The sequence below is a fragment of the Quercus robur genome, chromosome 5, assembly GCF_932294415.1.
Source record: "Quercus robur chromosome 5, dhQueRobu3.1, whole genome shotgun sequence".
Taxonomy (NCBI): domain Eukaryota; kingdom Viridiplantae; phylum Streptophyta; class Magnoliopsida; order Fagales; family Fagaceae; genus Quercus; species Quercus robur.
Window position 1 is genome coordinate 23,136,561 of NC_065538.1, and position 16,716 is coordinate 23,153,276.

Genomic DNA, 16,716 nt, shown 5'->3' on the forward strand with positions numbered 1-16,716 from the left:
TACTTAATCTAGCTGATTCACATGAGATTGGAATGTGATGTGTTCAATTCAATTTATGAACAGATTGGTCCCAAGTGCCCTTTCTTTAGATGGATTGATAATCCCACTTGTGTGCATGGGAATGAAGCTGCCCATTTGGTGCAACAAAAGCTGGATTTACTGCAGAGTGAGCTGCAACTTGCATGTGAAAGGGAAAGAGAAGCTATCCAGGCAATAGCAGAAGCTACCCAAATGGCAGAAATTGCTCAAGACAGGGCAGTAAAAGCCATTGAGAGGGAGAGAAAGTTTCGAGCTTCCTCTGTTCAAGCCAAGGAGATAGCAGTGAGAGCTTTAAAGCAAGAGAGAAAGTGTAGAATTGCACTAATTCTGTCATGGTTTTTTTTTTTGTTTTGGTTATGTTGTTTTCAAGTTTTAGCTCAAGTGAAAATGTTGGAATGATGAGACTGAGTCTGCCTGATGGGTTGTAATATAAGCTGGTCCTCAATTGCATTGTAATTGAACTATGAAAGAATTTTTTGAGAATGAAAACTATGTAAGGTGGTAGATGCTATTGGCTTGAAGCCACTTAATAATATAAGTCTTTTTAAGACAAAGTGTTATTTATGTTAGATGATGTTGGTATTTTTGTTTAAAGTGAATTGGCTACTTAGAGCTGTGAGCTGTTGGTGTTGGTGTTTTGTTGGATGTTGTGAGCTGTGTTGGTTTGTGCATAAAGTGCATTATGTGAAGACAATTGTGTTGAAAGTGAATTTAAAGTGCATGACAATCTGTCAACTTGCAAGAAAAGACAACAAATTCAACACACACACCTGCTATTCAACACATACACCCTGCACACATAAACAAACTCATATAATAATAACTCATATGACAAACTACAATAATCAAAACAATAATTCTGAACACCTGTCATTAAGTTGGGAAATTGTATACATATTTTAAGGTGGCATTGAATAGTCTTTCATCAACCACCAGTAAATATAAGGCATTTGGTACAACAACCAAAACAGTTGCAGCTGCCCAATGTTTACAAAACTTACAAAAATACAAAAAGTGTTTGAACAGCTATATCAAAAAGTATCTTGCCATTGTCTGCCCTGCCATTGTCTGCCCTGCCTAACCCTAACACTACATAAAACCCTAACACTACATAACCCTAATACATTATACATAGCAACAAAAGTGTCTTGACTTAGTCTTCATTTACTGCCCCTGCCCCTGCCCCTACCCCTGCCCCTGCCTCTCCCACCACAGCTGGCCTTTCCACCTCTTGTTCTACATTTCTGAGCTCTAGCTGCATCACCCATTCCTCTCAAAGCAGCTCCTCTGGTAGCAGGTGGTCTTGTAGGCTACAAAGTACAAGAATTCACAAGTTAGCTACCAGCATCACAGTTTTATGAATAAAACATCAAACCTAACACTACAGTACCTGTGATGATAGTGGTCTACTGTCCCATGTTTCTGCAGGGGTGTGTGGTGTTGGCTGGCTTGAAGAGAACCAAGGAGCTCCTCTAACTGTGTACCTGAAGTTTGAAGAGTACCATTGACTTGGGTTCTGTGACCATGGAGCTGGTGGCCCTAACCATGGAGCTTGTGGCTGTGACCCTGCTGCCTGGTTGGATGAGGCCATAGTGTAAGGCTGATGTGTTGGTGGGGGCTGAGCTGAGGATTGGGTCTGTGATGAAGATGGGGCCTGGGATCCTTGTCTATGTGTAGAAGGCCTTCCACTTCCCTGCAACCAAATATGAGCATGTTTTTACAGTGTCAGTTATTGGAATTTTGCATTTGAATAAAAAAAATTTGTAAAAACTTACAGATTTCCCTTTCTGCAATCTTTGCCTCCTCTCCTATGCTGTCTCACCAGTGACATTGGCCTTGCATCCCCTTGCATTGTGCCCTTCCTGTTGACACCTTCCACACCTCACTGGTATGTTTCCTCTAGACACCTTATAAGGGTTCGGCTCATCAGCATCTCTCTTCTTCTTCATGGGTGGCCTGCCTGGTGGCTTATAGACAGTAGGTGCAACAGGCTTGGGTTGGCCACTTGAAATCCACTCAGACTGGCCAGGCATGGGAGGTATGGGTGTCTTGTATGTCTCCACATAAGCATCCTTGTAGTAGCATGGATGGGTGTAGTCTTCTGGTTTCTCACGATTAACAAAAATGGCTGCAACTCCATGCTTGCAAGGGATTCCTGTCAAATCCCATACTCTACAACTGCATGTCCTATTTACCAAGTCCACCACATGCCTTTCCCTCTCATTGTCAACCTCATACACAAACCTCCCAGAAGGAACTGCACAGAAACTCTTACACTTTAATTTTAACTGCTCCAACTTTTTTGTATGCTTGGACACAAATTGCCACCATACTTTTCTATGCCAGCCTTCTTTATATACAGCGTGCTCATAAGCCTAACTCTGATCCACTCCAGCATTGATAAGATGGGCTTGTCTCTAGCCTTCACAATCATAGAGTTAAAACTCTCACTCAGATTGTTTACCATACAATCTGTCAAAGCTCTTGAAGAAAAGTGGGATCTGGTCCACTGTGCAGGCTCTATATCAGTCAGGTACTGCCAAGCTTCTTCATCCAAACTCTTAAGATGGTCCATCCCTCTCTCAAATTCCTTGGCTGATGTTGTGCCAGCACACCTCCACAGTACACTTTTCAACTCCATGCCCTTGTGGTTAACCTTGAAGTTGTTGTATATGTGCTTCACACAATACCTGTGCTCCACAGTTGGGAATAGAGTCTCCATTGCAGGTAAAAGGCCTTGCAATCAAGTAAGCATTCAATGTTAGCAAGTAAGCATGTAAAAAGGTAAGCGTGTAATGAAGTCATGAACATGACCTAGATGGTAATACCTTTTACCTGTCACTGATGAATACCAGATTGAGCTCATCTGGCCTGCCAATGTCATCAGCAAACTGCTCCAAGAACCAGGTCCAGCTATCCTTGTTCTCTTGCTCAACCATAGCCATTGCCACTGGGAATATATTGTCATTTCCATCCTTGGCAGTGGCAGACAACAATTGCCCACCAAACCTACCCTTCAAGTGGCATCCATCCAGCCCAACAAAGGGTCTACAACCACCTAGAAAGCCAACCTTCTGAGCATTGTACCTAATGTACATCCTTTTAAACTTGGGCTCTGCATTCTCATTTTCCATCTCTGTTTGCAGAATCACCCTACTTCCTACATCTGTCCTTAATATCATTTCTGCATAATCTCTAAGTAGGCCATACTGAGCCTCTTCATTCCCAGTAATCAGCCCCCTAGCTGCCTTCCTTGATCTATACACCTGACTAAGACTTAAATCAACTAAAATCTTCTGCATCACATGGTGCTTAACACTTGAGACCTCCCAATTAGGATTCTTACCAAAATCCTCCAAATACCTCTTTGCCACATAGGCTGATGTAACTTGCCCATTTTTAAATGATAGGGGGCAAGTACACTCAGGATAAAGTGTCTTGATCTCAAATGTGCACTCTCCAGTCACCATTGAGGCATAACACCTCCATCCACAATTGTTCTTACAATATACATAAATCTTCTTCTTCTCATTCAACTTCCACTTGACATCAATGTGATTCTGAATCACATACTCCCTCAAAGCCTTCCTAAACACCTGGGAGTTTGGGAACTTCATCCCTTTTGCCAACCTAACATTTTCCATATCAGTCCTCTCCAAGGTTGTCAAAATCGGGATCCTATGTAAGATTGTTGAAGGTAGGTAAGATCGTAGATCGTAGGATCGGATCGTGAATCGTAAGATCCTACATATTTTCAGATTTAAAGCAAAAAACACATTGATAATGACTTTGTATGTTGAATAATTACGTAAATTATAAATTCATCCATAAAAAAACTTAGATTTGCATCATATGATGTAATTTGCATGTCATACATCGCTAAGTCTATACTAACGAAACAAATATATTTAAGTTTTGACTTAATGTATCTAAAAAGTTCAATAAACATTTAATTAGCAACCAAATACCAAAATATTTATCAAAACATAAGGAAAATATTTTTAAGTTCCAAGTTCCAAATTTGAAATCCAAAATAAGTTAGCAAATGGAAACTAGCTAATTACAATATGAAATTCAAAAGTAAGATGAATATTAAGATAAGGTGAATATTTAATTATTCCCATTCTAAGGTTCTTATAACCACCGTCTTAAATTCCTAATCATCATCATTCATTTCATCATCTATGTAGACATTATATATTTGTATACTAGAGTTGTAAAAGATATCAAGATACAATTTCACACTCAACTATTCAAGTTATACCACTCAGCAACAATTAAAGAGTATACTCAAAAAAATCAATCAATCTATATACAAATACAAGCATAACTAATAAAATTATATAAAAAAAAATATTTTAGTAATATTAGAACACAAATTAGTATATTGATCAAACAAATTTAACAATATTATAGCTTAAAATGCAGCAAAGCCAAGTCAAATTCTTCATTTAGAAATGATGAAACATTCTTTCATTTTGATTACAAGTGAACTAGAAACTAGAAAACATTTGCTTAGGTTGACATAATTTTATAAAATAAAAAATAAAAAGTCATACCATCACAACATGAAAAAATAAAAATCCTTAAATCTTCATCAAAACAAAAAATTTATCCAAAAAAAAACAAAAAAATTATGTTTTTGGTAGGATCGGTAGAATCCCATACGATCCTACGATCCTATACGATCCTACACGATCCTACATACGATCCTACCATTTTTACGATCCTAGTGCGATTCTAATCGTTTTGGTGAGGTAGGATCGTGAAATCGTGCGATCCTACGATCCAGATCGCGATTTTGACAACAATGGTCCTCTCATTGAACTCCAAATTGCCAGGCCCCTGCTCATCATCAGAACTATCCACACTTGCAATATCATCCTCTAAAGCTGGTTCAGCCCACTCTTCATCTAAATCTATGTTTGGAGGAGGAACATTGCTTGGGCCAGGTGCATCTGTGTTTGGCTGAGGTGTATCAATGTTTGGATGAGGTGTATTAGTGGTTGGAATAGTGTTAGGCTCATGTGGCACTATGTGAGGTGGAGAAGACTCACCAAAAATGTCATCAGCAAAGTCTTCTCCTTCCAAGCCCTCATTCAACCAATCAAACTCCTCCTCCACACCATCACCCCCTGTAGCAGCTCCTGCACCACCCCCTACACCAGCCCCTGCATCCCCTATAGCAGCCCCTGCACCAGCTCCTACACCAACCCCTGCACCATCAGGAACTTCAACTGCAAGTAGAGCATTACCACTCTCCACATACAGTATGATGGTGTCTCTTGGCCCTCCCTCATTAGGCTTCCACAAGGGTTCTACATCTTGATCATCTTCTATGAGCCTTAAGTCCTGCTCCAAGTTGCCCCCAGGACCTAAATAATGAACCCTACACGATTCATCAATCCCCAATTCCTCACATATAGCTTTTATTTCAAAATAACCAAGCAAATCAGCATCCCTATACACTACTTCAACTTTCCCACCAAAGTACTCTAAACTAGGGTTCCACACAAAAGCACCCCCATAATGTACCTCCAATTTCACTTCAACATCCATCTGCAATAACAAATTACAAGTTGACACGTATACAATTAACAATTAAAGAATTGTAAACAACAAAAGAGGCAAAAGAGTAAACAGTTGCATGTTTCAGTTTTGCTTTTGGGATGCAACGCACACAGAGGGACCACATTTTCTGCTTTTCTTTTGATTTTGATTCTGTTTTACTAAATAGCACATGCAAACACTAAAAATTTCAACCCAATAGAAACTTGGGTCCACTGTGAGACACAATGACCACGACAGACAAAGTGCCCACAGACAAAATGCCCATAAACAAACACAAATCCAAAGAACAGGTAGTCACATTTTTCATAAATATCAATAAACACAACCAATATTCTCATTCCATTACATGTAACATTCACCATTGATTGATTACTCAAAAGAAAATAAAACAACCACAAGCCCAAAGTAAAAACTCAAAGAGTGATTGATTTCTTACCAGGATTTTAGTCACTCGAACAACCCGTTGCTCGTCTAGGTTTACTCTTGCAGCAGTATGTCAATATCAGATGCAGAATGGATTTTTCGCGTTTGTAGGGCTCGTGAGGAAAAGAGAGTGAGTTCGCGTTGTTTGATCCGTGTAATGTTCTAATTTGGCATAAAAGGGTGTTTTTCTAACGTCTGAGGGTGAGGTGGGTAACCGGGGGGGGGGGGGGGAGGGTAACGGATTGATGTACAGGTGGGCAAAGTGATAAGTTTTGAACCACGGGTAGGCAACGTGAAAACGGGCCAAACCTCAGGTGGGTTTACTGTAATTATCCAAAAAAAAAAACGTTTATTTTCCAAAATACTTGTGTGTTTGTCTTGTACTGTATAAAATAATAAACTGAATTTATGCAAAAGGGAAGTAAACGCAGATGACTTATGCCCATCCTGTAAGCGAGTCCATCACACACCTTAATCTTTTGTGAGTTTGCCAGGCAAGTCTGGGATATGTGGGAAGACTATACGGTGAATCTAACAGCTGTTTCTATGGATGTATCAGACATTGCTATGAGAATCCTAGTTGAAGGAACCTCCCAACATTTGGAGGTCTTCTTTATGACCGGCTTGGTCTATTTGGTACAACAGGAACCCAAAAGTCTTTGAGGATATCAGCCAACCTCCTGGACAAATCTGGAGTTTTGATAGAAGACTAATGCTAGACCATAACGAGGCTACTGCCTTGTTTATCCAAAAAAAGCAGCCCCCCCGAAAGAATCTGGTTGGAAAGCAGCCCACCCCCCATCTCGCAAGTCATCTTTGAAATCAATGCTCTGCCTTGGTCATCTCTACCAAAGGTATCAGAGATCTTCTTGGCTCCTTTAGAAGTTAGAAGATTCGTCATTTGAAAAGGGATCAAAACAAGGTTTCTCATGAACTTGCCTAGTTTGCTAGAGGTAGTTTAGCTATAATCAGGGACAGACCCAAGGGGGTTTGGGCCCCCAGCCCAAAGAAAAAAAAAGGAAAAAAAATTTTGGGCCCTCCTTGCCCAAAGAAAAAAACTGAAAAAAAATTTTATTGGTTAATTTTTTTTTCTTTAATTTCTAGAACTACACTTCCCTCTTCCAAAAACTTAGACATTCTCTCTTTTAATTAGTCTAGCCCAACTAGCAACTATCAGATTAAAAAACTTAACAAAAACAAAACTTTAAAATAAAAAATAAAAAATCGTAGTTAGCCCAATATTAGAGTACTAGCATCAAGTGTTCTAAATGATAAATATTTAGTATTTAAAACACCAAATACCAAAAACACTACTGTATGAGACAGTTTCAATGATATATTAGAGTAGCAAAAATAAGTTTTGGTATAATTTGTGAAAATAAATTTATTTTTTTTGGCAACAGCTGACGCTCTTAAGAAACAATATTATTTTGTATTATTTTGTTTTTGTTGGTAGTGATTACATCTTAATATATTAAAGAATAATGATTTTGTGTATTCATCTTGGTTGATGATTACATCTTCATTCTCAAGAAACAATACATGTAGTTATCCGGGGATGCAAAAAATTTCTATTTTGCATCCTCAAAGCCTACTTCATCTATTTTACAATCAATTTTACAACTCACCCTACATCATAATTTCTATTTTTATGTACACCTCATTAAAATAATATAAACTACACCATTAAATAATATAAAAAAATCTATTTCTCTCTCTTCTCTCCCATCTCTCTATTCTACCCAACAACTCTTCCTCTTCCCCACTACTACCCGCCAACATCAACCACAACTCATACATCTAAACAACCACTACAAACCCAACAAAACACTGAGACCCATCACCATTCACATAGCAAACCACCAAGAGCTAGCCAAAAAGCCCATACCAAACCCATTGAATCACCACCACAGCACCACCAAACATCACAACAAACCACCAAACCCACAAAATCAACCAAAACCTGCCAAACCAAAACCATACCAAAACGATTCAACCCATCACCACCAAAACGATTCAACCCACAACCACCATGGCCCACACCTCAACCACAACCATGAACCACACCATGAACACAAACCTTGACCCCAACCCACTGCCTCTTCGCTCCACCACAGACATCAATGTCCACCACAAATGCCAATCACCACAAACCCACACCCTCCACCACATCGATCCACAAACCTAGACCTCTAACACATCGATCCGCACAAACCCACGCCCTATACCTCACCACCACAGCAACACCCCACCACCACCACACCATATGCACATAAACCCATAAAAAAATCAAAGGAAAATCCACACAAGACCCACAAGCACCAAGCAAGCAGAGAGTTAAGAGAGGAAAGTTTCAGAGGGTCAGAGAAAAAGTAAGAGAGAGAGAGAGAGAGAGAGAAATGAATAATTTTTTTAGGTTTTGCATACCAGGTTGGAGCATGTTTTTGGGCTTTTAGTGGCTAAAATAGCAACTGGGGGTTGTAAAACACCCCCCAATGCTAATGCTCTAATGCAACATCTTCTACAGAGTGATTGTGCCTAATTTAACTATCTGCCTCTGTATCTTGCTCTTGTTATCCAATTTCACTTGAATGAAACTACTTTCCCATAATAAAAAAAAATAAGAAAAAGAAGTGTGCAAGCTGGACAACAGTTAAAAAAGTACAGTCAACAGAGAATAACATAGTCAACACAATTAGTTACAGTTAGTTACCACTTACCACTATTATGCTAGCTGTCTCGAGTTAGTTAGGGGATTTGCATAAAACTTGATATGGCTATGAATTTGATTGGTAACCTTCAACAAACTTATATTTGTATATTTAAATTGTCTTTTTATGATTGATGATATAACAATTTGTAATTTTTTTTTTTTTTTGAGAATCTATCAATTTGTAAATTTAATGTAGTAAAACTTGTAGTACGTGTAGCACAACTCCTAAATTTTTGTTAGGGAAAGTCAAGCAAATATATAGCAAGTGAAACAAATGATTTGTTTCCCTTTTAAACACTCTACTTTCTATTTTTAAAATGGATGGATTAAATTCTACCAACTCATCTCTATATCTAAATAAAGTTCATAAACAGTAATCCCCACTATGTTTTAACCTATTTTTGGACATGGAATTGCCAATAATTTGGAGATCAGCCAAAATTGTTCTGGGAGGAATTTTTTTTTCCTTCAAGAATCAAATATTTTGGGAATATTAGTTAGGTTTCTACTTGCCGAGTCTTTAATATTTATAAAGCTATAAGGAGTTCTAGGACAAAGTCTTTTCTATTTAACTTGGAATTTCTGGGAGTACTTTGGTAAGGGAAAGAAAAAATGGAGAAAAAATTGATGTCTCTAGTTGTGCTACTTTGTTTAGTGATGGGGGTGGCTGGCTAGTATTCCACAGCTTCTCTTAAGAAATGCTAGCGTAAGTGCTTCTCTCTTTGTATTGTCACTCCCGACAGTTCAGCTATCCTCTGCCCCGTGAAGTGCTTGAGACACTGCACCGTGTCCAGCTTTCCTATAGACTTTACTCATAGAGTCAACGTTTACTTCTGTAAGCTTGGTTGTGCCATGTCCTTGTGTACCAATATCAGCACCATATTATTTCCATGTATAATTCTCTCTCTCTCTCTCTCTCTCTCTCTCTCTCTCTCTCTCATATCACTTTTTCATATTGTTTTAACTTTCTTTTTTGGCTTTGTTTCTTAATATTGTAGAGTAAGGACAAGTGGAAGCTTGTGTGGATTCATGCTCAGATACATGCCCCAAAGCTAAACCATACAATTTATGAAGGAATTTAGGTTTGGTTTACGTTGTTATATTGCAAATGAAACTAGCTAGTACTGTTCTTTAAATTCTAATAGCCTTGTTTAAAGAATCACACGGTAGGTTGTCTCACAAATTTTAATCTTGAGTCTAGATGCAATCCTTGTTACAAAATATATATATATATATATATATATATATATATATTGAATGAAAATAATAACTAGTCGCTAACCCGTGCGATACACGGGAAAGCTATTGTATATGAATGTAAACTATTCTTTTTCTCTTCCTCTTTAATTGTTGATATGAAACATTAAATTACATAATGAAAAATAGAAATCAAACTTAAGTTTAAATTAAAATGAAGAATCAAATCTTTAACATCCTCAATTATCTATTAAATGTATGAAACACAAATTTAAAGAACTACTCAATCAATATTTCAAATAAATTGAAAGATAACTTTAAAGTGTTCTTTGTATCTTCTTCCTTTGTTGCTTTGTAGAAGTCACTAAATATGCCCTTTTGTTTTCCTTGATTATAGATGTTGGTGTGAGTTGTACATAACTTTGAACATAAACTTTTTGAAACTTTGTAAAATCACCATCTTGTTCACTTGATAATTTGTTGTTACATTCATTTGAAGTATAACTAAGCCTGGCAATAGAACAGGTTGAGAAATGTATTACAACATATAGAAGTTAAAAATCAAATTTATAATTTTGCCATATTAAATAATACGTACTTCTGTCATTTTATCAAGCTGAATTGCTTTGTCAATTCCTTCAAAAGATTCAAAAACTTTCTTGACGGTGAAGAATTCCCATCCATACTTGAGATTATAGTCATTTAGTTGTATTTGGAAAACAAATTCTTTTCCATTTAATTAATGAATATCAATCAACTCATAATTTTATAGTTAAATTTTGTAAAAGCAGGTCTATAGTACATAAAGCAATGTTAAGGACACAATACTATTGTTCAAGGTTCTCTTTTTTCTTACCTTATTATCAGAGTCCCACATAATTTTTGTTATTTCACTAAGGGTTCTTTTGTAGACAACATATCCTTCCTTAATGTAATCCTTCCGTGGGTATCCACCAAGCATAACGGCAATATTGACATCTTTACACGCTTCAACAACATCTGTGGTAGCAACCACACCTATTGAACCATATTCATGACATGAGTGAAGAAACCTGAGGGAAGAGAATAATTCTACCTACCTAGAATTAGCTCTCAAGATAAGGGACATACCTTTCAGAAGAGGAAAGGTAGCATTAGTCATTTCCATTCTTATCCCATTCAAGGATTCAGCTGCCTGTTCAATATCAAGCAAGTGCAAAATCACAGCTTGTGCTACTATTATAATCTTTCTAATTTCTATGGTTAAACTTTTTTTCATGTCACTGTCCGTTTATTTAAGCAATTGTCGAACCATGCAAACTCTTTTTTATTTTTTTATTTTGTTTTGCGTAATTTATTTTCTTCTTTAATTTGAATCATGAGTGTGCTATTTGCTAAACAATAATTATAATAATGGATATAATCGGAAAAAGCTTGTAAAGGTTACTATGAACTCCGACAGTCCACCTCAATTTGTAATCGATAGGCCACCCATATCAGGTCCCTTCTATGCATCTCTAGGGTTGAACCAAAACCATCGGCAAGCAGCCCCACACTCTTAAGGTGGTTAAGTGCTGATTCCTACAAGGACATGAGTTTGGAAATTAAGTTAAGCATTTCAGTTGGTACAATATTGAGTTTTGATGACATACATATCAAACTAAGATTCAATAGTCAGAACCTGCAAACGATTCACTAAGGCTACTATGGAAACCTTTCCATCAAGGTCTAACTCATATGATCTAATCATGCTTAGAATTGGGACCATAGGCACTTGAAACACCAACTTGTATTGATCATCCACACATCTGAACTTACATAAATTGAATAATTTCCCACAGCCCCATCAACTTTCTTTACTACTCTTCTAGTCCACAGCAATAGCAGCCCAGCGGAGGCCCCTAAAGCTCCAAAGTGACACTAGTCCACAGATTAATAATCAATATGGTAAATCATTGTTACAATAGTGCAGCTAAAAACAAAAAACATTTGTACAGTACTATCAACTATTACCAAAACTATCTAAATGTTGTTTTATACTATATAAACCTATCTCACCATCAATGCCAATAAAACTTTCTAAAAGCTTTGATTCCTTTGAAGTTATTAAGGGTAACAAACTCTAATCTTAATGCACAAACCTGCCATGAAATAAATCATTAAAAAAATCAAAATTACTTCTCAAAGGGAATCGTATCAAAATCTCACCATCAATACCAATCCCAATATCAAACATATGACATTGAGAAAATAAGGCCAACAAAACATCTCACCTTGATTAAATCAACAACACAACATCGCATTTCCTACTTATCTTCCTCCTTACCACTCTCCATGTATTATGACTTCTAAAATAACAACAAAAAACCACTTAGGAATTTTATCAAACAGCTTGTGTACGTGTAAGAGAAACAACACTTAATGAAAGTGGACATCAATGAGAATGATCTTTTACTCTGCAATTCTTTAACTTTAGCTATCTTCTACCTTTTACATGGATTTAGATGTATATTATTGCCTACACAACAAAGCAAAAAACCCAACCCTGGTTTGAATATGCTTAATTTTTGTATTCTTTCTAATTAATATATAAAGAAAAAACAAAACAGAGATAAAAGAAACAAAAACCCCAACCCTGATCTGAATATGCTTAATTACAAATTTGCTAATAAATTAAACTTACCTTGGGACTGTGACAATGGTTCAGAGCAATCATCGCTTTCACTTTGGCTCCTCCTCGGCTTCAAGAGAGACAGCCTTAGCCCCAACCCCTTCTTCGCACCAATGGACAGTGGCAAAGGTTCACAACAATCATCGCCCATTCTGCTCCTCCTTGGCTTATGTTGGATCGGATTTCGGCGTTATGTCTCAATCCTGACCATTCTCGGAATATATTGAGCCAGTCCAATCAATATATTTGAAAACATTGTAGTAGGAATGCCATAGCCCATAGAGGGTAGAGATTTAGAGTGAGAAAGGGAGTGCTTCTGCATTAGGTCTCTTTATAAAAGGAAGAGATTTCGTGCGTGAGGTTAAGGATTTGGGGGAAGGTTAGAGATTTAAAGAGAGAGGGAGTTCTTCTGCATTAGGAAGGGAGTCGGGGAGATATAGTATAGTCGGGCTAATTCTCTTTAAAAAAAATTAACTTAAATAAATAAAATTAAAAAATTAAAAAAGAAAAAGAAATACTGGTGACGTGGAAAATTGTGGGAGCTTCAAAAGCTTCGGTTTTATATATACTAGTCGCTAACCCGTGCGATGCACGGGATTAACAAAAAAAAAAAAAAAAAACAATATTGCAATTATCATCTCCATAAAAATACATACATGCCGAAAAGATTAATACCACTACCATAGGTCCATTGGCAATGAAGTTATTTTCATAGTTACATATATACTATGAATAAACAAATAAACAAATTGCAATAATGATCGCAATCTTATTTTCATAATAAATAAATAGAATATAGTTACCAATGTCAAATTCTTTTGCTATGCATCAAATAGAGTAGAGAAAGAACATAATACAACAAATCTGCATTATATAGTACATCATATATTTATTCAACATAAAACATTGAGTTTTATAAATCTTCTTTGCTTGCTCACATTCCCAACCACGTCTCTTGTGCTAAGATACCATAGATATTGCTTTTTCAAAATCATGAATAGACTTTGCCAATAAAGCCTTCTCCATGTCAAACCCTTTTGCTTTGCCTTGAAATAGTTCCTAGAAAACAGCTGCTTTACCCAAGTTAGGGGCTTTGAGAATAGAAGAAGATTTATAGTATTTGAGAAAGTGCGATAACCACAACATATTGGTGTTATTTTCATATATAACAAATAACGAAATGTGGAAACACCATTACTAAACAAAACCTATTCTTTAATCTCAGAAAGTATCATTAACAGGCAATTCTGTCAACTTCTTCTCTCTTTTCTTAAGGGAAAAAAAAAATTGCTTTACACCTACCATAGGCAAAAGGACCATAATCCAAAGCTCTACCCAAATACAATTTAGGATAGTTAAGGACAACCAATATGAGAATCAACTTCAAAATAATTAAATAAGAAATAAAGACCACCATAGCTCAATTTTTAAAGTAGCTTTCCTCATAGACACATGCATAAGAAATCACTATATCAGACGCATAAAGAATCAACATTTAAAGCAACCCAAATGAGATTTCAAGAAAAATAAGCTCGATTATGAAACCCATATGTCATAGTAGTGAAGCTAAAATTTTCTTAACTGTGACTTATGAACAATTATGAAGCATATATAAATCATTAAACAAACTTTTTAAAAAATCAATGACATAGATAATCCATTTTCACAATCCTTTCTTCTACCAAAGTTCCAGACTTGTCCTGTAAATTCACCTACTTGGCTGCCCTGTTTTTAATTGATATAATGGTGGTTAGGATGTTGAGAGATAAGTAGAGACTCTTTTTACTTTCAAACAGGGTATAATCAAGCCAAGTCTCACATGTGTATGAGATACAAATTGCAATGCCATCAACAGGATATAATATGTATGAGATACCCTCACTGAGATACAAATTGCAATACCTGGTCGATACCATATCTCAAAACAGGAGAAGCAGAGTAACCGTAAGATTTTCCATAACTCAAGGGTATCTCATAAGATTTTCCATAATCAAGCCAAGTCTCACATGTGTATGAGATACAAATTGCAATGCCATCAACAGGAATAGACATAATAAGCATAGTAACTGTAAGAAACAGCAATTAAACTTCCTTAGCTCAAGGGTTCAATTGTTCCCCATATGCAGAATCCCACTAAGACCTAGCATCAAACACCTCACAGGCACAACCATTTAAATTGCCACAATGATTTCTTGTATACGAGTGTTTCAATTTAGGTCCACGACAACCGGTTGTCTGTGGGGGATAAGGTTCTTATTATAATAACAACAACTTTAGTGGGTGAGGCATTTATGAACACGATACTTTATAGTTACATCAGAATCTTTCTGTGTCCTTGATCACTAAGGAGACACAGTAAACCAAGTGTGGTGGATAAATCATGACTAAAAGTCATATGATCCATTGGTTAATACTAATAGGGCAATAGATGATCGTTCTTAGCTATAATAAAATATGAAGACGAAGCAGAAGAAGAGTTTGAAGAAGTTACCCATGACTGGATTAGATTACGGCTTGCTCTTGCTCTTCTTCGTCATCTTCTTCTTTGACAATCTTTATCTTAACAAACTACACGCCCAAAAGAACACCATATGAGTTGTTATTTCAGATTAGTTTACATCCCCAAAATCACGGATCTTCAAAATCGTTTTTTGCTTTTGGGTTGTGGGTTTGATATGGTCTGATTATGGTGGTTTACATCCCCAAAATCGCCCAAAATCGCGGATCTTCAAAATCCCATCTACACACTAAAATAAATGAATAAATTCTCAACATTTGGATAACCAAAAAAATCTAAAGCGCATCCAAACAACTTCTAAGAAACCCAATGACCCAGAATCGAAATCATCAAGAAGGAAACGAAATAAAAAGCAATGGATTAGTAAAATACCAACCGTAACCAAACGCGGAGGTACCGTAAGTCGTTTTTGTAACGGCGATCGGAATCAAAGGTCTGTGCACACTTCTGCAAAAACCGTGGCAGCTTCTCATTCAGAACTTGCGAAGGTAGCGAATCCTTCATCTTTCTGATCCCTCTGTATATACAAAAAGCCAAACAATCTCACTTTTTAAAACCATTAACAGAGCTACCCACAGAGAGAGAGAGAGAGAGAGAGAGAGAGAGATAAAGAGGCATACCGGAGCCATATGGTTGGTGATGCCTTCTTTCTAACTCAGACCTGACAGTATGGGGATGGCTTCTAGGCAGGATTGATTTTTAGTGTTGGGTTTTAGGGAAGGAGAAGGTAGAGAAAAAGAGACCAAAGAGGAACGGCAGAGCTTTTTTGGTGCTTATGTTTTTTTATACTTAGGTTTTTATCGGGTTTTAGGAAAGGTTTTTCTTTGCTTATTTATTTATTTTTTTCATTTATGTTTTTTTTTTTAATATTGTGCTGACGTGGAAATTTGTGGGAGCTTCAAAAGCTTCGGTTTTATATATATATATAGACTAGCCTCTGAGCATGCGCTCATGAGCGTGCTCAGAGGCTCTTCTATTTTTTGTGTAAGGATTAATAATTTGCATTTATTATAATTTGAGATTTCTACTTTTTCCAATTAAAAAAAAAAAAAAAAAACACTAAGGGTGTAATGAATTTTATTTTTTTAATTGAAAAAAAAGAGGACAGAAGAAACAAATACATCGTGATGAAGTAAAAAAAAAAAAAAAAAAAAGAATACGTGAGGTGAGTTTTATAAACTGGAGGAGTTTTAAAACTAACAAAAGAGTAATCCTATTTTGTAGGGAGTTAGTGAGTAGAAGTAGGAATTTAAATCAACGTAAAAGTAGGAATTTATTATTTTTGTCAATTTACTATTAAAACCCCATTTTTAAGTTTTAAGTAGGGGTATTTTTGACAGTAAAAAAAAATAACTAACTTTCTTTTTCCAATTTACTATTTTAATCCCATTTTTAAGTTGATAATTAATTAATTTAGGGGTATTTTTGACAGAGAAAAAAGCAATAACCAACTTTCTGAATCCTCTTAATATATACAGATAATAATAATAATAATAATAATAATATTGATAATAAAGAATAAACATTATTATCATGTGATTTGACTGAATTTATAATCTAATTTAAGGTAAATACTATCTCTTTTAATTCTATCACAGTATAATG

The 16,716-nt window shown here is 36.2% G+C and overlaps 2 protein-coding genes and 1 long non-coding RNA gene across 8 annotated transcripts; all 3 read right to left on the bottom strand.

The window, feature by feature from the left end:
* Window positions 1-812: 812 nt before the first annotated feature.
* Window positions 813-3,683, bottom strand: LOC126727992 (uncharacterized). Its single transcript, XM_050433883.1, has 7 exons — window positions 2,875-3,683; window positions 2,383-2,729; window positions 1,869-2,296; window positions 1,430-1,732; window positions 1,208-1,349; window positions 934-1,016; window positions 813-830 (listed from the first exon to the last, which is right to left on the bottom strand). The coding sequence occupies exons 1-7, from the start codon at window positions 3,681-3,683 to the stop codon at window positions 813-815; spliced, it is 2,130 nt and encodes a 709-aa protein (XP_050289840.1).
* On the bottom strand, window positions 882-13,028 carry LOC126725542 (uncharacterized). Of its 6 annotated transcripts, none has more exons than XM_050430319.1 (9): window positions 12,606-13,028; window positions 11,741-11,842; window positions 11,390-11,503; window positions 11,054-11,117; window positions 10,800-10,960; window positions 2,875-5,598; window positions 1,815-2,775; window positions 1,430-1,732; window positions 882-1,349 (listed from the first exon to the last, which is right to left on the bottom strand). In XM_050430319.1, exons 1-6 carry the CDS (start codon window positions 12,636-12,638, stop codon window positions 4,780-4,782), a joined length of 1,293 nt encoding a protein of 430 aa, XP_050286276.1. In that variant the 5' UTR covers window positions 12,639-13,028; the 3' UTR covers window positions 882-1,349; window positions 1,430-1,732; window positions 1,815-2,775; window positions 2,875-4,779. The 6 variants fall into 6 exon arrangements, with proteins under 6 accessions (XP_050286276.1, XP_050286275.1, XP_050286279.1 ...); XM_050430318.1 differs by having other exon boundaries at window positions 2,868-5,598; XM_050430322.1 differs by lacking the exon at window positions 11,741-11,842 and adding an exon at window positions 12,196-12,270 and having other exon boundaries at window positions 2,868-5,598.
* Window positions 13,029-13,334: 306 nt separating this feature from the next.
* On the bottom strand, window positions 13,335-16,023 carry LOC126725543 (uncharacterized). The gene is made up of 4 exons (XR_007655491.1): window positions 15,732-16,023; window positions 15,488-15,628; window positions 15,085-15,340; window positions 13,335-13,663 (listed from the first exon to the last, which is right to left on the bottom strand). It is a non-coding gene; the product is annotated as an uncharacterized LOC126725543 (long non-coding RNA).
* Window positions 16,024-16,716: the final 693 nt, after the last annotated feature.